This window comes from Phyllostomus hastatus, unplaced genomic scaffold (genome assembly GCF_019186645.2).
Source record: "Phyllostomus hastatus isolate PE091 unplaced genomic scaffold, TTU_PhHast_1.1 phas_contig_86, whole genome shotgun sequence".
Classification (NCBI taxonomy): Eukaryota; Metazoa; Chordata; class Mammalia; order Chiroptera; family Phyllostomidae; genus Phyllostomus; species Phyllostomus hastatus.
This window is the reverse complement of record NW_025333977.1, coordinates 81,739,060-81,762,221: the sequence shown is the minus strand read 5'-3', so window position 1 is coordinate 81,762,221 and position 23,162 is coordinate 81,739,060. Positions and strand designations below refer to the sequence as shown.

Here is a 23,162-nt window from a genome sequence, read left to right as displayed (position 1 = left end):
TAAATAAATAAAACCTTAAAAAAAGAAAGAAGTTGGGCCTTGGCAGGTGTGGCTCAGTGGGTTGGGTGTCTTCCTGCAAAGCAAAGGGTTTGATTCCTGGTCAGGGCACAAGCTTGTGAGAGGCAGCCCTGATTGATGTCTCTCTCATACATTAGTGTTTCTCCCCTTCTCTTTCTTCCTCCTGTCCCCTCTCTCTAAAAATAAATAAATAAAATCTTTAAAATAAATTAAAAGATAGGGAACTATTGTAATGGTTCAAGCTAAAAATGATAAGGGCTTTGGTGACCAGTATGACATGGTTGGTGAAAAAGAGGTAAGAAACAAGGATGCATCCAGGTTTTCGGCTTGGGACAAGGTAGGAGGCTCATACTTCACTGACAAAGGGAAAATAGGTGGAGGAGTTCTGACAACCGAAAAGGCGGAAAAGAGGGAACAATACAACATAAATACTTCTACACTGCCAGGTTATTATATAGAAAATGCAACTAAAATAGCAATTTAACATTTATTTTTCCCAAGGAAGTCTGAATGTGTTGCACTTATTAGATTTATTACACCACTGGAAAACTACTAGATTTCAAGTAATTCCTGAAGAAGTGATCATTGGAGAGGAATATAAGGAAGAGTAAGGGGATTTGATAAGGCTTCAGAGTCTGCAGGAGAAGACTGGGTAACACTCTTCCAAAAGGCCTCAGAAGGTGACGTTAACTTCATAAACTGCCAACTGTTTGGAGAATGGTCCCAGCATTGTCAGTGTCCTAGAAGTGCACTCAGAGTAGCTGACTTAAAATAAGCCACACTCACAAACTGCATATATTTGCTCAGCAGTAAATATACTAACATGATAAAGGAACAGACCTTTCTAATCATGAAAATTTTTTCATTCCACGTCACTCATCCAGGGTAACCAGAACTTTGCGTGATAAGCATGGAATCAGAGTAAAGGTAGACAGTTTTAAGGGACAATTACTTTGTTGCTGGTGAGGCCCAAAGATTCATCTCTGTACATTTCTCCAGTAATCAAAGTCTGCCTCTATGACTCTATTTTTCTGTCCTAAATCCTAAATTCTTGGCCTACATCTGGCTAAGCCCCTCAGACATATTATTTCTTTACATACACTAATAAAATCAATCAACTGATTAATTCCTTTTTTCCCCAACACACCTGAGAAATTGGACACCCCTCTGTCACCCCTCTAGGATTAGCATTCCCCAAAAAGAAACTGGAGTGACTTGTATCAGAATTTGAAGAAGGTGGGTCTATCTACATTGAAAAGACTTCCCTCATCACCTCTTCCCTAATTCTGACACATGCCCCCTCCTTTTGCCCTTAGAGAGTGACTCTGAAAGCCCTTTAAGCCTTAGAATTAAAAATGAGTGCAGATTTCTGCTCTATTAGGCCCTAGATTTAAATATTCACTCTCAAAATGTACTCTTAAATTTCCAAGAAGAGTTAGCTTCCCAGTAGCCTCCATGTACTGGCAAGAGAGGTCACTGTTACCCAAGAAAAAATAGTGCAAAAAGAACATTTGAATCTGTACACACCTGCCTATATTATTAGTACCTGGTAATCCTAAATCCAATAATACCATCACTAGAAACATGAAAGGAGTAATATTATGGATTGAGCTTTCACCAGAAAACTTTTAAATTTTAAGCCTTGTTAAAACTATAACCTTACGAGGGGAGACAGCTCCCCCCCCAAAAAAAAATACATCATTATCTTCTGGAGGGTAGGCCCCTTATACTACAGGCTTCCCCTGCTAGCTCGGTGTTCTAGGAATCCATCTATATCAATGTACCAGCTAACAATGTTGTGAGAGGCTAAACTGGCTTCAGTGAATTTTTTTTTTGAAGACTCTCAACGCATTTGCCCATTTCATGATGGATAATTTACGAGTGCACATGCCCACACCCGTGCTGAGTGTTCAACAATTTTTGACCAATAACGAAAAAAACAGCATGACCCATCCCCCACCCTGTGCCCTACTTTCCCTATTCACCCAGTTGCACCCCAAGCAATTTTTTCTTGTTTCCCCAGATGAAAAACATCCTCAGAGGGAAACATTTTGCTGATGTGGAAAAGGTGAAACAAAAAACAGCAGAAGCACTAAAAGGCATCAAAATCAGCAAGTTCAAAAACTGTTTTGAGCAGTGGAAAAAATGTCTCAATAGATGCAGTGCATCGAATAGAGAGTACTTTGAAGACAACTGAAGTTTAAACATATATGAATAGTTTTTGGAATACAGGTCTTTTATTTCCTTGGTTAAATTTACTCCTGGGTACCTTATTTTATTTATTTATTTATTTATTTATTTATTTGCCATAGTAAATGGAATTGAATTTACTTAGTTTCTTCTTTTGATAGCTCCTTATTGGCATATAAAAATGCCATTGATTTCTGGGTATTAATTTTAATTCTGCTACTTTGCCAAATTCATTTATTAGGTCTAGTAGTTTCCAGTGGAGTTTTTAGGGTTTTCTGTGCACAATATCATATCATCTGCAAATAAGGACAGCTTTACTTCCTCCTTTCCAATTTGAATGCCTTTTATTTCTTCTTGTCTGATCTCTGTGGCCAAGATTTCCAGAAGTATGTTGAATAAGAGTGGTGAGAGCAGACATTCCTGTCTTGTTACTGATCTTAAGGAGAATACTTGTAGCCCTGGCTGGTGTGGTACAGTGGATTGCATGCTGGGCTGCAAACCAAAGAGTCATTGGTTTGACTTCCAGTCAGGGCACATGCCTTGGTTGTGAGCTGGGTCCCCAGTTGGGGTAGTATGAGAGGCAACCAACCACACATTGATGTTTTTCTCCCTCCTTTCCATCTCTCTATAAGTAAATAAATAAAACCCAGGAAGTCCAGGAAGCTCAGGGGAAGGGGGAGGGGTGGGAGTGGGGGAAAAGGTACAGGGAATAATAAGCATAAATGGTAGGAACAAAACAGAAAGAGGGAGATTAAGAATAGTATAGGGTTTAATCTCTAAAATATACAAAGAACTAATACAACTCAATGCCAGAAGACAAATAACCTGACTAAGAAATGTGCAAAAGACCTGAGTAGACACTTCTCTAAAGAGGACATACAGAGCATCTATAGACATATGAAAAAATGCCCAACATCACTAATCACAACAGAAATACAAATTAAAACCTCAATGAGATATTACTTTACACCTGTCAGAATGGCTACCAACAATAAATCAACAAACAACAAATGTTGGCAAGGTGTGGAGAAAAGGGAACTCCAGTGCACTGTTAGTGGGAATGCAGTCTGGTGCAGCCACTGCAGAAAACAATATGGATATCCTTAAAAATTAAAAATGGAACTCCCTTTTGACCCAGCATTTCCACTTCTGGGAATACATCCCAAGGATCCCAAATGACCATTACAAAAGAATACATGCACTCCTATGTTTGTAGCAGCACTACTTACAATAGCCAGGATTTGGAAAACAGCCTAAGTCCCATCAGTAGATGAGTGTATAAAACAGCTGTGGTACATTTATGCAATAGAATACTACCCAGTAGTAAAAAAAAGAAAAAAGAAAAAGAAAAACAAGATGCTCTTATAACAACATGGATGGACTGGAAGAACATTATGTTAAGTGAATTAAGCCAGTCAGTCAAAGACAGATACCATATGATCTCACTTATATGTGGAATCTGATGAACACAATAAACCAAGGAACAAAATAGTAACAGAAGTTTAGATACTCAAAATACATTAACAGCTGCCAGAAGGGGTCAGGGGAGACGGGATGAAAGATGGTGAAGGGATTAACCAAAGAACATTTATGTACAACCCGTGGACACAGGCAATATGGTGATTGGCTTGCAGTGGGGAGAGGGTGCGGCTGGATGGAAGTTGGGAAAGAGAGAAAAAGTGGGAACAACTGTAACAGTATAAACAATAAAAATAAAACTAAAAAAAAGTAAAAATAAATCCACAATATTTTTTACAAATAAACTCTGGGTTTTTTGGGTCCCCCCTCGTAGTATTTAACACATAGTATATACTTAAACACTGATTTTTGTCTTAGTATAGAGCAGAAATGGTCATCATTCTATTTATAAAAATGAGAGTATAGTGTCCTAAAATACTTGCATGTTTAATGTTAAAAACAACCAAATTACCCAAATATTTGAAAGGTAAAACTACAGTAAAGATAGTGCTACTCCTCTTATACACATCAAGAACACATGTGAGGTTAGGATCTTTTCAAAGAGGGTTAGATTTTACTCCCAGCCAGTGGATGCAGAGATGCTCAGCCATGGTGGCCTCAGCAGTATCCTGGGATTCCCTTTCTTTCTCCCACTTCAAAGAACTTTTTGCTTTTACATTAAAGTTCAGACCACAGTTTCTCCCTCGGCTCATCTGTAAGCCTGAACTTTATGACTTCCCTCGAGGTATTTGTTTTAATGAGGCCATATCCCAACTTACTCGCCTGTGATTAGCGCAAATCTGATTTTGGGAGCACACAGAACCAGTGCATAACCAAATGTAGGCTGCAATAGCAGTCTTTGGTTCCTTATTAAATAGAATGAAGGAATGCACCTGGGGGATTCCCTGAGCACTGGGAAAAACTTGGCATTTGGGGATAGGGTCAGTCAGGACCCCAGGGCAACACTGTTGTTTTTAGCCCGTGACAGAGCAGCCACTGTAATTATGACAATGCATCTGAACTGGGCAGGCCTGTCGTGGGGTTAGGAGACTTGTGCAACACGACCTGGAAGTGTGGCTTGGACTTATGGGGCCCACACAACCTCTAAGCTGAAGCCTCTTGCAGGTGGCTGCTATTCACCATTGGTCCCAGCACCCACTCGAGAGCCCGAAGCCCGGGGGGCGCAGGGTGCCCAAATGCCAAGACTCACGTTGTGAGGAGAGATCAGTTTTGGGGCTCCCGTGCCAGCCTTGTTTACTCCCCCCATGAAGGGAAGACAGTCAGCAGTCAGCAAACTCCCCCACCCCACCCTGCTTCTCTCTGCTCTCCCCTCCATCTCTGGACCTCAGGCCAATTCTTTTGCATCCCCCACACTCCAGGAAAGTGGAAGCATCTAAGCAAGGAAGACGCTGTCCCCAGCTGCTGCAGGAAAGTTCTCAAGCCATTTAACTCAAAGAGCCCTAGCAGCCAGAATTGGTCCACTCCAGTGAGGGGCTTAGCTAGGGGGGAAGGCAGAAAAGTTGAGGCTTGTCCTATTAAGTTCCTATTGCGAAGGAGGAGCATTTCCTATCAGCTGGAATTCTCTACTCTCCTCCCATGCCATTTTTTAAAATAACAGCTCTATTGAGCTATAATTCACATGCTATAAAATTCACTGTTTAATGTATACAATCCAGAAGCTTTTAGCATATCCAGAGTTGCAGAGCTATCACTATTAATTTTCAAACATTTTCATCAACCCAAAAGATACCTGAATCCATTAGCAGTCATTCCTCCTTCCCCTGGGAACAATCTTTTTCTGTTTCTATGAATTTGCCTATTCTGGTCATTTCACAGAAATAGAATCATACGATGTTTTCTTTGGGACTGGCTTTTTTTTTCACATAGCATGTGTCTAGGTTCACCTCTGTTGTAACATGCATTAGTACATCACTCCTTTTTATAGCTGAATGGTATTTCATTGACTATAAATTTTGTTTATCCATTCATCAGTTGATGGACATTTCAGATGTTTCTACTTTTTGGCTTTCAAGAGTAATGCTATGAACGTTCAAGTGCAAGTTTCTGGTGAACGTATATGTTCAATTCTCTTGCGTATAAACCCAGAAGTGTTATTGTGGAGTCATATAGTAGTTCTACACTTAACATTTTGAGAAACTGCTAAACTATTTTTCATAGATTTCAAGTTTTATAATCCCACCAGCAATGTATGAGGGTTCCAGTTTTTCCACATTCTCAGCAACATTTTCTAATGTCTGACTTTTTATTTTAGCCATCCCAGTGAGTGAGAACTGGTATCTCACATAGGTTTTGACCTGTTTCCCTAATGGCTAATAACACTGAGCATCTGCGCGTGAGCTTATCGACCATTTCTTCTTTGGAGAAATAGCTGTTCAAATCCTTTGCTCATTTTTTAATGGGTTATTTGTCTTTTTCTTATTGAGTTGTAAGAATTCTTTACATGTTCCAAATACAAATCCCTTATTAGATGTGTAACTTGTAAATATTTTCTCCCAATCCTTGAGTTGTCTTTCATTGTCTTGATAGACTCCTTCATGCATAGAAGCTTTTCACTTTTACTTTGATGAAGTCCAATTTATTTTTTTGTCACCTGAGCTTTTGGTATCATATCCAAGACACTACTGTCTAATCCAAACATTATGAGAATTTAAACCTACAGTTTGTTATGAGAGTTTCATAATTTAAAATGTTACATTTAGGCCTATGATTTATTTTGGGTAATATTTTGTGTGTTTACAAAGCAGGGGCCAATTGTTCTAGAACCAATTGGTTGAAAAGATTATTCTTCACCTTTTGAATTGTTTTAGCACCCTTGTCAAAAATCAATTTATGGTCAATAAGTGTTGGTAAGATTTTATTTCTAGACTCTCAATTCTATTCCATTAATCTACATGTCCATATTTAAGTCACAAGTTAGTCTATGCCTTAATTACTGAAGCTTTGTAGTAAACACTGGAACCAAGAAATACAAGTCCTCCAATGTAATGGACTGAACTGTATCTCCCAAAATTCATGCGCTGAAGCCCTAACCCCTAATGTGACTATATTTAAAGATAAGGACTTGAAGGAGGACATTTTGGTTAAATGAGGTTGCTATGGACTGAACTGTGTCTCACGCCCCTCTGCCCCAATGTCGTGAGTTGAAGCCCCAACTCTCAATGTGATGGTATTTGGAGGCAAGGCCTTTGGGAGATAATTAGGTTTAGATCAGGTGATGAGGGCAGGGGGCTTCTTGATGGGATTAGTGCCCTATATAAAAACACCATAGTTTGTTTTCTCTCTCTTTCTTTCCCCATGTCAGGTGACAAGGAGAAGGTGGTCATCTTCGAGTCAGAAAGTGTTCTCACCAGAACCTAACCATGCTGGCATCCTGATTTCAGATTTCCAGACTCCAGTACTATGAGACAATAAATTTCTTATCTATAAGCCACCCAGCCTATGGCATTTTGTTATGGCAGCCTGAGCTGACTATGACAAAGGTCATAAGGGTGAGGTCCTAATAGGACTGGTGTTCATATAAGAGGAAGAGGCACTGGGATTGTGCATAAACAGAGGAAAAGCCATGTGAGGACTTAGTGAGAAGCCTGCAAGCCAATGAGAGTGGTCACGCCAGAAGTCCACCCTGCTGGCACCATAATCTTGGACTTCCAGCCTCCAGAACTGTGAGAAAATAAATTCCTGTTACATAAACCACCCAGTCAAGTCTGTGGTATTTTGTCATGGCAGCTCTAACATACTAATTCATCCAAGTTTATTCTTCTTTTGCAAGATAGTTTTGGTTATTTTGGATATCTTGCATTTCCATATGAATTTTACTATCCACTTCTCAATTTCTACCAAAATGCTAGTTGGGATTGTGATAGGGATTGCACTGAATCTGCAAATCAGTGGGGGTGAAGGGGAGTTGGCGGTTACTGCCATTTAACAATATTAAGTTTTCTGATCCATAAACATGAGATTCTTTTCATTTACCTGTCTTTAATTTCTTTCAATAATGTTTATTAGCTTTCAGTATGCATGTGTTACAGTTCTTTTCTTAAAGTTATTCCCAAGTATTTTACTCTTTTTGATATTGTTATAAATAAACTGGGTTTTTTGGATTCTTAATTGTCAGCATATAGAAGTATAATTGTTTTTTGTGTTTTGATAATGTATTCTGCAACCTTGTCAAACTTATTTCTAATAGGTTTTTATTGGCTTTCTTAGAAATATATATATATATGTCATCTGCCAATGGGGATAGTTTTATTTCTTCATTTTTAATCTGGATGTGTTTTACACTTATTTTTCTCCCTTAATTTCCCTGGCTGGAACTTTCAGTACAATGTTGAATAGAAGTGGCAACAATGGACATCCTTGTCTTATTCCTGACTTAGAGAAAAAGCATTAGCTTTTCACCATTAAATATGTTAGCTTTCAGCTTTATCAGGTCAAAGAAATTCCCTGCTAGTCCTAGGTTGCTTTGTTTTGTTTATCAGGAAGCGATGTTAGATTTCATCAAACACTTTTTCTGTATTGATTGAGATGATCATGCAGTTTTTGTCCTCTACTAATACAGCATGTTACATTGCCTTATTTTCATATGTTGAATCAACCGTGTATAAATCCTGCTTACTTCTAGCATATAATCTTTTCTGATGTTGCTGGATTTGGTTTGCTAACATTTTGTTGAGGATTTTTATTTCTATATTCATAGGCATAATGAACATAAATATTGTCTGCAGTTTTCTTATGATGTTCTTTGTCCGATTTTAGTATCAAGGCGATACCAGCCTCATAGAGCAGGTTGTGAAGTGTTCCTTTCTTTTCTGTTTTTGGAATACTTTGTGAACAATTCTGTCAACTCTACTGTAAACATATGACAGCATTCACCAATAAAGCTATCTGGGCCTGGGCTTTTCTTTGTGGGTAGATTTTTTATTATTAACTCAGTCTCTTTACTGTCATTGGCCTATTCAGATATTCTGTTTCTACTTCAGTCAGTTTCCATAATTTGTAATTTCCTAGATCTTCATCCATTTCTCTTAGGTTAATGAATTTGTTGGTCAATTTAGCTAAAAGTTTCTCCATTTTGCTGATTTTTTCAAAAAAAGGCCTTTTGGTTTTATTCATTGTTTCTGTTTTTCTATTCTCTAGTTCATTCATTTATGTTCTAATCTTTATTATTTCCTTGTTCCTATTTACCTTGAGTTTAGTTTGCTCTCCTTTTTCTTTCTTAAGGTAGAAAGTTAAGCTATTATTTTAAGATCATTCTTCTTTTTTCATATAGGTATTTATAGTTATGAATCCCCCTCTAAGATGTTCTTTAAGTGTATCTCGTAAGTTTTGGTATATATTTTTGTTTTCATTTAACTCAAAGTATTTTCTAGTTTCCTTTATGATTTTTTTATTTTACCCACTGGTTATTTAGGAGTGTTCTGTTTAATATCTACTTTTGATGAATTTCCCAAATGTCCTTGTTACTGATTTCTAATTTCATTCCATTGTGGTCAAAGCACATATTTTCTATTATCTCAATCCTTTTGAATATAGTAAAGCTTATTTTATAACCTAGCATATTGTTTGTTTTAGAGAATACTCCAGGTATACTTGAGAAGGATATGTATTCTGTTTCGAGTGGAGTGTCCCATAGATGTGTTTTAGTTAGCTTACAGTGTTGTTCAAGTCTTCTATTACTTCATTGATCTTCTGTCTGGCTGTTCTATCTATCACTGAAAGTGAGGTAATGAAAGCTCCAACCGACCTCTGGCCAAGATGGAGGCATAGGTAGATACACTTTGCCTCCTCACACAACCAAAAGGATAACAACAAATTTAAAAACAAAAAAACAATCAGAACTGCCAGAAAATCGAACTGTATGGAAGTCCGACAACCAAGGAGTTAAAGAAACATTCATCCAGACTAGTTGGAGGGGCGGAGATGGGCAGCTGCGGTGTAGAGGACTCACGCACAATGTGGCAGCTGGTGGACCAGGTGGTCCCACATTGCACTCAGATAAACCTGGAGGAACAATTGAAGAGCGAGACAGACCACGCAACCCAGGGTTCCAGCATGGGGAAATAAAGCCTCAAAATCTCTGACTGAAAAAACCTGTGGTGATTGAGGCCACCGGAGAAACTCCCAGCCTCACAGGAGAGTTTGCTGGGGAGACCAACAGGGTCCTAGAATGCACACAAAACCACCCATCCAGGAATCAGCACCAAAAGGGCCAAATTTGCTTGTGGATAGTGGAGGAAGTGACTGAAAGCTGCCGGAGAGGTGAGCAAGTGGCACTGTTTCCTCTCAGACCTCTCCCCCACATATAGCATCAGAACACAGAGACGTGGGTTGCCCCACCCCAGTGAACATCTAAGGTTCTGCACCTTACTACGTAATAGGCATGCTGAGACAAAAACAATATGGACCAAATGAAAGAACAGATCAAAGCTCCAGAAAAAATACAACTAAGCAACAAAGAGATAGACAACCTATCAGATGCAGAGTTCAAAACACTGGTAATCAAGATGGTCACAGAAATGGTTGAGTATGGTCACAAAATAGAGGAAAAAGTCATGGTTATGAAAAGTGAAATAAAGGAAAATGTACAGGGAACCAACAGTGACAGGAAGGAAACTGGGACTCAATCAATGGTTTGGAACAGAAGGAAGAAATAGACAACCAAACAGAAAAGAATGAAGAAACAAGAATTTTTAAAAAATGAGAGACTTAGGAACCTCTGGAACAACTTTAAACATTTCAACATCCGAATCATAGGGGCGTCAGAAGGAGAAGAGGAAGAGCAAGAAATCAAAAACTTCTTTGAAAACATAATGAAGGAGAACTTCCCTAATCTGGCAAAGGAAATACACTTCCAGGAAGTCCAGGAAGCTCAGAAAGTCTTCAAAAAAGTTGTACCCAAGGAGGCACACACCAAGGCACATCAAAATTACATTAGCCAAGATTAAAGAGAAGGAGAGAATCTTAAAAGTAGGAAGAGAAAAGGAAACAGTTACCAACAAAGGAGATCCCGTAAGACTATCAGCTAATTTCTCAAAAGAAACCTCATAGACAAGAAGGGACTGGAAAGAAGTATTCCAAGTCATGAAAAGCAAGGACCTACATCCAAGATTACTCTATCCAGCAAAGCTATCATTTGGAATGGAAGGGCAGATAAAGTGCTTCCCAGATAAGGTCAAGTCAAAGGAGTTCATCATCACAAAACCCTTATTATATGAAATGTTAAAAGGACTTAGCTAAGAAAAAGAAGAAGGTCAAAATCATGAACAGTAAAATGACAATGAACTCACAACTATCAACAACTGAACCTAAAAACAAAAACAGAATAAACTAAGCAAACAAGTAGAACAGGAACAGAATCACAGAAATGGAGATCACATGGAGGGTTATCAGCAGGGAGGGGAAGGGGGAAGAATGGGGAAAAAGGTACGGGGAATAAGAAGCATAATTTGTAGGAAGAAATTAGACAGGGGGAGGTGAAGAATTGTATAAGAAATAGAGAAGCCAAAAACATATATGTATGACTAATGGACATGAACTAAGTGGTGGGGGGAATGCTGGAGGGTGAGGGGATGCAGGGCAGGGGGAGGGTAAAGGGGAGAAAAAATGGGACAACTATAATAGCATAATCAAAAAATATATTAAAAAAAGAGAAAGGTCCAACTCTTACTGTTGAATTATCTATTTCTCCCTTCAATTCTGCCTGGTTTTATTTCATATATTTTAGGGCTCTGTTATTAGGTACATATAAGTCTATAACTGTTATAAATTCCAGAAAGATGTATCTTTTTATTATTATAAAACATATTTTCTTATCATTATTAATTTTTGTCTCAAAGTGTCTTTTGTCTGATATTACAATAGTCTAGCTCTCATTTGGTTATTGTCTGTACAGCATATCTTTTCCCATCCTTTTACGTTTCTTCTGTTTATGCCTTTAAATATGTGTCTCTTATATTCAGCATATAGTTGGATCATGTTTTTTTAATTCATTCTGCCTATCTACCTTCTGACTGAAGTATTTAATCCATTTAACAATTTAATAAAATATCTTCAATTTTGCTATTTGTGCGTGTCATGGTTTTTTTCCTCCTCTATTCCTCCATTACTATCTTCTTACATGTTAAATAGATCGTTCTAGTGTACCATTTAAATTCCTTTAGTGCTTCCTTTACTGTATTTTTAAAGTGATTTTCTTGGTGGTTACCCTGGAGACTACAATTAATATCTTAACTTATAACCATGGATTATGTTTTACTTCAAGTTTCTTCTTGAAATTTAAATAGCCTAGTCAAAATTAACTCCAGAAAAGTGAAAAAGAGCTTCCCAACTCACAGGCACTATTTAGGTGCGCACTGGGAGGCTGCTCTTATACCAAGTACCTGCCTCTGGTATGAACACTTACCTTGTCTAACAGTGCGTTCTGCCACAGTCTAAAGATACTGAGATAACTTCTATCCCTTGCACCAAAAGATGTAAAGAAAAACTGAAAAGAAAAATAATAGAATAATTTTAGTGTCATTTTTAAAAAGGGGGAAAGTATCTGTCATGAAGGTCTGCTGGCACTTGCTATGGTCAAAGCAAGCTAATAGGTCATCACTGCCTACTTTATATACTATTTTTGTTTAACTTTTTACTACACTAGACAAAAAATAGGTAATTAGTGCATGAACAAGGTGTCTTTCAAACCGTATCTTACAGCAAATACCATTTTACAATACTTACTAGGGAAAAGAGTTTGAAATATATTTACATATATTTATATACTTATGTTCATCAGAGTTTAACTATGAAAATCAATCTAAATAAATTTATGAAAATAATCAATGTTATTTATTCTAAACTTTGCTAAGAAATGTGACTTGGTAGGCATTTGAGACAAGTATAAATAAAGAATAAGAAAATACAGTGGATTTCAAAGATAGATTTATTTTAAGGATCTTAATTTAAAATTATATCATAGTCTTCTCAAAAATCTAGAAATAGCTAGTGTGGGCTAATTATAGATATAAAACACCCATATTAACAATAAACTTTGCTTTGAATGTTATAGAAGAAAAACAGCATGTTTCAATCTATAATTCTATGTTTGCCTTCAGCCCTATTTCTTCCTATGCATTTAAGTGGATTTTTGCAAAGTCACATTTTAAAATAGGGATTTATGAGCAAATCTGACAAGTGGCAGCACTAACACAGCTTCTCAGTATATCATCTCTTCCAGTCCCCCTAGTTAGTGACATCTTATAATTAAATGCTTATTTTAAGGAATGAGAAAGCTCAGTTCTATGTTTCATTTATTAAATAAAATGTCAAACTAATATTTTGGGTGTTTATATTTTTCATACAAAGATATTAAAGTGCAATTTTCCAGTTAATAAATTAAAACCTTGCTATATGAAAGTCTCCGTACTGCAAAACTTTTTATAATTAGGATATAACTAGCAGCTCTTCCAAACAGGATTATATGTATAATATGTGACCTAATAATCACTACTTATTGTCCCCTTTTCTCCTTCCTTAGATCAAATTGTTTTGCTTTTTGGATTGTAACCACCTTACAACCCTGTGTTCAGATATATAATAAGAAAAATCTCCTATTCTCCTTTTCACCACTGTGTTATGCTTACTAATTCCCACTTCTTAAACTGAATACCTTCTTATCAACAGTACCCACCTTGTACACAACCACCACATTCTCAACTATTTTACAGTCCCATCTTTCTGGATAATCTATGCAAATTATCATCTTATTTTATTCTTTGCTATATATCCAGCTTCAAAAATTTATTAATAACTCCTGGTTCAATAATAACCTTAATTTGGAAGGAGTTCTAGATAATAATATCTCCAAGCTGCTGGGGCACAGAACCTATGCTAGAACCTAAAACAGCTGGAAGCCATGATTCATCCTCCTTCAATACATACAACACATGAATCTTTAGTAGTGCAGGTATTTTCCCGTGATGATGGAAAGAGAGACCTCTGAATCAATATTGTGAGGTGGTGAGAACAAGCGTGTCTGCAGTTCAGCTCCCTGGGTTCATATCCTAGCTCTACCACTCAGTTCTATGACTTTGGATCACTTTTCTTTGCCTAAGTTTCCTTATCTACAAAATAAGAATACTTAAAGTAGCAAATTTTGTGAGAATTAAATGAGGAAATATATGTAAAGAACTTAAAACTGTGTCTCAAACAAGTCGTGTTCAGCAAATGCTAGTTGTTATCATTAAAATACCTGAAATTCCATTACATAGATGGGAAATAGTCACACATGAGCTTAATAAGGCATCATTAGGCCATTCACTGCAGCACCATTTGTAATAACAAAACAATGGAAATGAACTAATGGTCAAGGAAAGCATGGTAAATCCATTCTATGAAATTCTATACAGCATTTTAATAAACAAAGGTAGGTCTACCTGTATGTGCTAACCTGTGACTCCAAGAGATACCATTAGGTTCTTTTTTAAGAAAGGAGAACTAAAAACCAGCATGTATAAAAGGGCATTTACTTTAAAAACACAGCAAAACTACACACACACACACACACACACACACACACACGAAGGTCTGAAAAATACATACCAAACTGGTAACAGTGTTTTCCTCTGAAAAAAGCAGTGGGGTTGGGAGTTATAGTCATGAAAAAAAGATGTTTAAGAATTGTCATGGGGCCCTGGCTGGCATAGCTCAGTGGATTGAGCGCGGGCTGTGAACCAAAGCATCGCAGGTTCGAGTCCCAGTCAGAGTACATGCCTGGGTTGCAAGCCATGGCCCCCAGCAACCGCACATTGATGTTTCTCCCTCTCTCTCTCTCTTTCTCCCTCCCTTTGCTCTCTAAAAATAAATAAATAAAATCTAAAAAAAAAAGAATTGTCATGGGTTTTTAAGCATGGCAGAGGAGTGGCAAAGGAAATGATGAATTAATTGTAATAATAAGAGTAAGTTTATTTTAGCTCTTCTTCTCTTCCTGAACAGTTCAGCCCTAAAGCTGTTGGTGGAACAGAGTAAAGTAGGCATCTGTCCTAGAGGTGAGGGTAGAGGTAGAGGAGCTTCAGCAGCCCAAAGCAGGGTGTCGGGCCAGAGAAGAACATGGAGATGGTCCACACTGAAGGGCTGCCTTGTGCAGAGTGTTAGAGCCTGAGTGGGCAAGCAGAGATTCCACAAACAGGAGTGATCTGGCGCACAGTGTTAAAACAAGAACAAGGTGGGGGGCATGAATCAGAACCTGGGGTGGAGGGTGCCCATGTAAGTGAATAGCCTGGTGTGAGTGTCAAAGCCCAAGCATGGTGAAGAATGTGGCCACGCACAGGGTAGCCTGAAAGGCACGTCAGAGCCAGAGTAGGTGAGGACAGTGTGGGGTGACAGAGTCCATGAGGGTGATTCCGAGCTAGGGAGTAAGGGCCTGAGCAGGGTGAAAAGGGTGACCAAAGTGACAGACTGGCACAGAATGTCACAGCACAAGCAGGGAATGGAGAGCATCCCTGTGGAGGGACGACCTGATGCAAGGCAAAGTGGACACAGGGAAGGTGCTTGGTGTGCAGGGCAAGGAGAGGCTTCACAAGGAGATAGCATCCGTGCTGCGGTGGGATGGGCGGCAGCCTGACTCGAAGTGTCAGAAACCAAGCTGGATGAAAGGGCATCCATGTGGTGCAGGAGTGGCAGAGCACATGAAGATTGGTTACATGCAGGCCAAATGATAAAATAAGTAAATATATTAAGGATAATGGTGGCCTGGTTTTTCACAGTCAAGGAAAGGAGTTACAAATATGAAAGGGAAAAAACAAAAATGAACTCTGTGGTGCTGAGTAGCAATTAGAGGTATTGGTGTGAATTGTGGTTTATGGTAAATAGGTAGCTAGATAGGCAGATAAACGTTGATGCATGCGTGGGTGTACCTGTGTGTATTGTGTACACAGGTATGTAATTTTATGTATTTATATATACCTTGTTCTGCCCACTTAGAGTTCTCAGGAACAGTGATACCTCAATTGCAATGAACACACTGGCTTCTAAATATCCATCTACCCTAAAAGAAACCAGGACTCTTTGGAGAAATGACTGATTCCAGGGCTGAGCAGGAAAAGCCTGTAACATCTTGGGCTAAGAAGCAAGGAAATGCTCAAACAATGCTGAGAATAGTCAAAAGGACAGCAGACCTAGATTGGGAAGGGGCTCCCATTGGCCAAATTTGTGACAATTTTAGAATCAAAATAAATAATGGTAGTAATAGATTAAAACTCATTGAATAAAACAAGAAACTATGAGATCATAGTGATATAAGTAAATAAATGAAAAATATAAGTTTGATGAGGAATAGGTATTTACCTAGTTTCAAAGTAGCTTGCAACAAATTATTGTCACAAAAGAAAATAGACTAGCTTTATAGTAAGTCTAGCAGACATCACCTTAATCAGGTGATCAAGGTGAGTATCACCAGGAATGGTGCAAAGTGAATGGGGTGTCATCTGACAGGATGAACAGAAAGAACAGAGCATCACTTCCTGTTATTTCTGCCAAAACTGCATAAGCTAAATTTAATCACAAAGAAATAGCAGACAAACACAACTGAGGGACATCCTATAAAATAACTGAACTGTAATTTCCTAAAAGAGTTGAGAGCATAAAAGCCAAGGAAAGACTAAGGGACTGTTCCAGAATAAGGAAATTAAAGACTATGGCAACTTAATGTAATTTGAACTTCTGAACTGGGTCCATTTGTCACAAAGGATATTACAGGGAATTGAAAAAGGTTTGAGGACTGAAGAGCGGTAACAACCGATGTTGATTTCTTGATTTTGATAGTTATCTCGTGGTCATGTAGAGGACGTCTTTGTGGGACATACATGCTAGAATATGTGGGTTGATGTCTGGGATGATGAGGCTTTAGAGTAAAAACTTACTTTCAAAAAGTTCAGAAAGCGAAAGTCCTTTGTACTGCATTTGCAAGGAGAGGATTATTTAAAAATAAAAAAAAGTGCATTTTAAAAAACTATGTTTCATGAGAGCATTTCTGTCCCCACTTCTCTCTCTCCTTTTTCTCTTTATTTTTCCATTTCCTTCCTTCCTCTTCCTTCCCTTCCACACTTTCCTTCCTTCTTTGGTTTCTTTTTCTTTCCCAACATTATGCTTCTAATGTCACACACAAAGCACTAATTCATTTTTACGTGGGTATAAAACGATTCTTCATACATCCCCACTAAGAAATGGCAGATATTACAGGTGGATAAAAACATGATGGCGGGTAAAGATAACTCCCACCCTAAAAAATATTATAGTGATCATGTGTTACTTGTAAGCTACCCAAACCTCTGTTCACTAGAACCATTTGTTTTTATTAGTTGCTACTGTGCATAAAAAGTCATTATGGAATTATTAAATAGGACTTAAAAGAAATAAGTATGTTTTGCTAATGCTTACTCTATCTACTTCTCACAGTGAAAAAATGATAAATATGAGAGAAATTTCTCTTTAAAGTACAAAAATATTAGCAGTCATTTAAAGTTAATCAGTAAGTATTTAAGTGTACAGAAATCTAGTAGGAAACTCAATGTATCTCAATTAGATATTCCTAACTCCAAGAAGAATTGCTTATATTCCCAACACTGAAGCAGATTTTCTCCACATTATGTAATAAGGCAAAGGTAGAAAAGTTTTTTACCTTTTCACCTTCTGTAGCAATCTGGATAGCATTTGGGATAAGTCGAGCAGTTTTCTCCTTGGTCATGAAGGTTATATTCTTTAAAGCAATAGAAATCTAAACACACAAAAGATGAAAAATCACAAAATGGATTTTTTCATAATACCTATCACACCAAATACCAAGTATTACCCTGATCTAATCAATACTAGAAAAACCTAAAGGAGTTAATAATATTAATTACATGCTTGCATTCTCTGAGAAAAACAGAGTGAGCAGTCAGACTTTCTTCCCTTCAGTAATTTCCCGCATCAACTCCTGTCTCTAATGTTAGGGTGAAGTGTGAAAAGACATGTGGGAGTTCATGTTCTACATTAACACACGCACGTAAAACTCGGGCAGTCTGTCACATAAGACATGACTTCGCCGGTCAAAAGGATGTTTATTCAAGCTTTTTTCAATCTGAAATCTTTCTCCAACTGTACTACATATGTACAAACAGAGCTCAATGTATTAAGAAAAATAGATTGCACACTTCTACAACACATATACTGTGTTAATATAAATATAAGTATAGATATACAAATATATGTAAATTTACTTTAGGAAGGATAAATGGTGACAGAAGAAGATGGCTGGGGTGGTAAACACATGATACACTATACAGATGATATATTGTAGAACTGTATACCTGAAACATAATTTTATTAACATATGTCACCCCAGTAATGTCAATAAAAAATAAAAAATTAATAAAGTACATTGCTTTTAGGAGGCTTGCATACATTTCTATCTAAGCAGTTACTTGTATTAACAAATCAAATCAAAATATGTCTTACTGTAGTTTCCCATCTGAAGATGTTGCTATGGAAACATAGCCAGTTTTCTGAAAGGTATAGTCGTCCCTGAAGCAAAATGTCCCTCTGAAGAGCACAAGCATAATCTACATACACAAAAACAAGGAACAGCTTAGTCACAAAAATATGGCAACTTCATAAATCTTACACTGCTTTAATGCATGGGAAGTCATCACTCTTCATTCCTTAGTTCATTCATTCATTCATTCATTCACTTATTCATTCTTCCTGCACCAGGCACTAGGGCTACCAGAAAAGGATCTTGTCCTCATGGAACACAGTCTAGAGGGGAAGGCATATAATAAACAAATACATTTATAAGTACAATGACCAAAGTGTGGAGAAAGCTGTAAGAGAATACAACAAGGCATACATAGATAATGGAGGACTGGGCAGGGAAAAAGTATGTCAGGAAAAGTTTTCCAGAAAAAGTAATCTTTAAAATGAGATCTAAAGATCAACCAATAAAGGGTCAGCTGGACCATGAGGGCATGGTGTGTGCAAAGGCCCCATGGCAGAAAGAAACACAGCACATTAAGCAACTATACAAAGAGAGACCTCTGGCCCAAATAAGCTGGAGAAGCTAGATCATATAAGGTGTCTCAGGCCATGGTAATACATGGTCTTGATGAGAACCCATTGATGAGTTTTAACTGGAAGGGGCATGATCAGTTGTATCTTAATAAAGACCACTCTATTCACACAGTGAAAATGGATTCAGATAATTCAGCTGGAAATCCAGGGAGAAATTGATGGTGGCTCAGACCAGATGACAGTATTAAGATAAATAAGTAGTTAGATTCAAAGATATTAAGAGATAGTGTTGATGGGAAATTAGTGATTAATTAGATGTTGGACAAGGGTGAGGGAGGGAACAAGGATAACTCCAAAAATTTTAGTTTGTATTAAAGCTGATCCTTTCGACCTCAGCACTCAAATCTAGCAAAATCAAGACTGCTGGTAAATGCCACTGCCTATCAACAAGTTAAGACCATCGAAAGGTCTGTCTCTTTCGATAATGTAAATAGTATTGCTAAATTATCAATAATACAAGATATAAAGAGCTGCTTTGAGGAGATTTAGTTAAACCAATAAATTTTAAAAACATACACAGTGATTAGCAATTTTAGGAAAAAAGTTATGGAGGTTGTTAACCTCAAAATATTTACTCATGTTAAAATTCTAAGCCAATACTGAAAATTGAACAAAGTAATGTGCTCTTTCAAAATGCTTCCTTCAGCAAAACAAAACTGAGATGTCACCAAACAAAAAATTCTAGTAAATAATTAAGCAGGATGAGTTACTCATTTACTAGCATGCTTCTCTAAAACAGGGATTAGGTTAAAGGTCACCTTGAGGTGTCCTGAAATTTTTATCTAAATCAGTGAAACTTTTTATTAATTTAATGCTTCTAAAATTTCATGTCAGAAAAATATCTGGAAGACTTATTAAAACACAGATTCTCTAGGCCCTCCCCCAGAGTTTCTGACTAAATGTCTGGGGTGGGGTGAAGAGTTTACATGTCAATCAAACAAGCTCCTAGGTGATGCCAACATTGCCAGTCTGTGGACCATGCTCTGAGAACTACTGCATTACTTCACATTAACTATGTTCAAAACTACCGCAACCAACTGGATTACTTTAACTGAAGACTAATATAGGTTGACAGACCTTTCCAGTGCTTTTAAAAATGGTTTCTCAAAAACAGGTATAGTAAACTTGTACCTCAATAATAATTTTTATGAAATAGCATTCTAGCAATATATCCTATACAAGAAATGACCAAAATTTTTTAAAAGTTAAAGATTTTACTATTTTCCTCCCAATTTCCTTACTAATAAATAAGCATACAATTATCGGCATTTTATTTTATTTTATTTTATTTTTTACCTATATGCATGACCCATGGACATGAATAATGGTGGGGGGATTGCCTGAGGGAGTGAGGGTTGCTGGGTGGAGAGGAGCAAAGGGGGAAAACTGAGAAAACTCTAATAGCATAATCACTAAAATATAATAAAAAATAAATTTTTTTTTGTCTTTTTGTTGTTGAGTTGTTTAAATATTCTGGACACCAGATCCTTCTCAAATATATGATTTGCAGATAATTTCTCTCATGCCATAGATTGTCTTTTCACTTTCTTTATAATGTCCTCTGATGCACAAAAGTTTTAAATTTTGATATAGTCCAATTTATCTATTTTTTTCTTTTGTTGCTTGGTGTCATATCTAAGAATTCATTGCCAAATCCAAGATCATGAAGACTTGCTTGTGTTTTCTTCTAAAAGTTTTATGGTTTTAGCTTTTATATTTAGGTTGTTGGTCCATTTCAAGTTAAATTTTGTATATAGTGTGAGGTGGGGGTCTAATGTCATTCTTTCCCATGTGATATCCAGTGTTCCCAGAACCATTTGCTGAAGAGACTTTCTCTCCCTGTTGAAAGATGATCACATGTTGTTGAAAATTAGGCAACCACAGGCATATAGTTCTGTTTTATCGTTCAAGTCTGGCTCTTTCCCTGGCTCTCCAATTATTAGCATTTTAGAAAGAGATATTCTACCTGATTTGAGTCATGCTAACAATTTCATTCATATAAAATGGAAATAAAAAAGTAATGTTTATCAAAAATCATTTTATGGATTTTATAACTTACAGCTGTTTACTAGAAAGTTAAAATAAAATTAAGTAAATTCAAAAGCAACATAGGCCAATTTGATACCTGTGTTATATCAACTTATTATTACATGATCAATTCTGGCATAAACAAATGGCTCCAACTCAAAGATTATTTTAATAATTATTATATAACAATGGATATAGTGGAAATTTATACTAAGTGTTATGGGAATACAGATGGAATGAACCATCTGTACATACTTCTAGAGTAAGCTTTCAGAGTAAGTACTATGCACATATTTAAATAAACAAGATGTGCTATTTAGTTCTACCAAAGAATTTAAGCATATCTATCCATACAGGAAATGACAGTGAATGAAAGAATGTGTTTTTTAAATGAGATGATGAGACAGATGCCATCATGATGAAACAGAGCTTTGTGAATCAGCTGGGTGTCTTCACTGATAAACAGCACATAGCACATTTGCATTCATTACAAATATATGTAACTGCCAAGGTAGAGCCACTTTAAAAGTGAGTTTTGTCTTGTATGTAAAATGGATACAATCGTATGTTTAAAATGTAAGAATTTTACTTGCTAGAGAATGTTTTAACATGGTGGTTTGGCCTCTGCTTATTTATACGTTTTATACATTTTAGAATCAATTTCTCTTTAAGGTGGCTCAGATTTTTCAACTCTTGTGCACATAAAATTGAGTTAAAGTTCACTGTGCCTTTTTTCTTTACCCAAATTTTGAGTTAAAACTTCATGTGTTAACTGCACCCTATTCAGACACTGTAGTCTAAATTTTTGAAATTAGTTCTCACTAAAAGTAGGAAATAACAGGGTCAAAGCTAATTCAGGTCACAAACTTTGGTGAAACACTTAAAGTCCAAATCTTCTTGATATTGTGAATCATACCCCTTCCAGTTTAGTTTCTTCTGGACTCACCATACTTACTGACAGTTACCTTTTGGATTTTACACACATTGAGATTGAAATGGGTCTCTAATGCGCCAATTCCTATTTCCTCTTGTGTTTTAAGTGCAAACTAACATAAGTGAACATTAGCATCAAGTAGCATAGACATATGTATGTATTTGCTTGATTCAATTTGTTGCGACCTTATCAGTACGGAATTGGACCTAAGCCATTTCATAGATAAGGAAACTAAGTATTATATATTGTTACACTCCTAAGTTTTCAAAACAGTGTTGACAAATTACATTATTCTTATTTTTTAAAACTCAGTTTAAAAAGACTAAAACATTCTTTCAAAAGAGGCTTCTAAACATGTTCCCAGTTTTGGAAGTGGGCTTAGGTTTTGTAACCATTATAAAAAGCTGCTATTGTCTTGGCTGGTGTAGCTCAGTGGATTGAGCACGGGCCTGTGAAGCAAAGGGTCACAGGTTCGATTCCCAGTCAGGGCACATGTCTGGGTTGCAGGCCATGCTCCCAGTAGGGGATGCATGAGAGGCAACCACACATTGATGTTTCTCTCCCTCTCTTTCTCCCTCCCCTTCCCCTTTCTCTAAAAATAAATTTTAAAAAAATCTTTGAAAAAAAAGCTGCTATCAAATACAATTAAAAAAAGAAGAAGCTTGCTGGGATTTTCATTTGAGGGATTTGAGATGCTAACAATATTAAGTCTTCTGATGCATAAACATTTGTTGGATCTTCTTTTATCAATGTTATCAGCGTAGAGAGCCTGGACATTTGCTAGATTTATACCTAAGTACTTCATTATTGGGAGGTTCTCATGTAAATGGTATTTGTGAAACTCAAATTCCAATTCTTCACTGCCAGTATGTATTAATATGATTTTTTCTTTTACCTTCAATTAACTTTCAATCCTCTGACCTTACTAAACTCACTCATTAAATATAGATTATCTGAGATTTTCTACATGAAAAGCAAAGATACCCACTGTAAAAAAAATCTAGAAAGCTATCCACAAAATGTTAACCAAAATTATCTATCGGTGGTAGGATCCCCAATGACTTAATATTTTATTTATACTTTTCTGTATGGCTTTAATGTTTTATATATTACTGTGTCATCAGATTAATTTCTTTCAATAAAGCAGTGATGAATATGATATATTTATGAAAGCTTCCACAAAAAGCATTTCATTTCAAGAAACATTTGCAACACTCATGGAAAATACCTAATATTTTAAACATCTAACAAGCTACTTTGAATTAAGAAAAACAAATAACCACTAGAAAAATGAGCAAAGTTTATGAGGAGAAAGCTTCACAGAAAAAGAAATACAAATAGTTTATACACATATAAATAGATCATCAGCCTTCTTCATAATTAAAGAAATGCATATTTAAACAATGATTATGTACCATTTCTATTT

General features: G+C 36.7%; 1 protein-coding gene across 1 annotated transcript in view; it reads right to left on the bottom strand.

Annotated features, from left to right (window-relative positions):
- The window catches only part of GRAMD1C (GRAM domain containing 1C), a 101,923-nt gene that overhangs the window by 44,970 nt on the left and 33,791 nt on the right, over positions 1 to 23,162 (bottom strand). The window contains exons 4-6 of the mRNA XM_045852068.1: positions 18,163 to 18,266; positions 17,345 to 17,440; positions 12,089 to 12,169 (exon numbers count right to left, since the gene is read on the bottom strand). Of these exons, the coding sequence (XP_045708024.1) occupies positions 12,089 to 12,169; positions 17,345 to 17,440; positions 18,163 to 18,266 (281 nt within the window). The remainder of the gene's footprint in view (positions 1 to 12,088; positions 12,170 to 17,344; positions 17,441 to 18,162; positions 18,267 to 23,162) is intronic.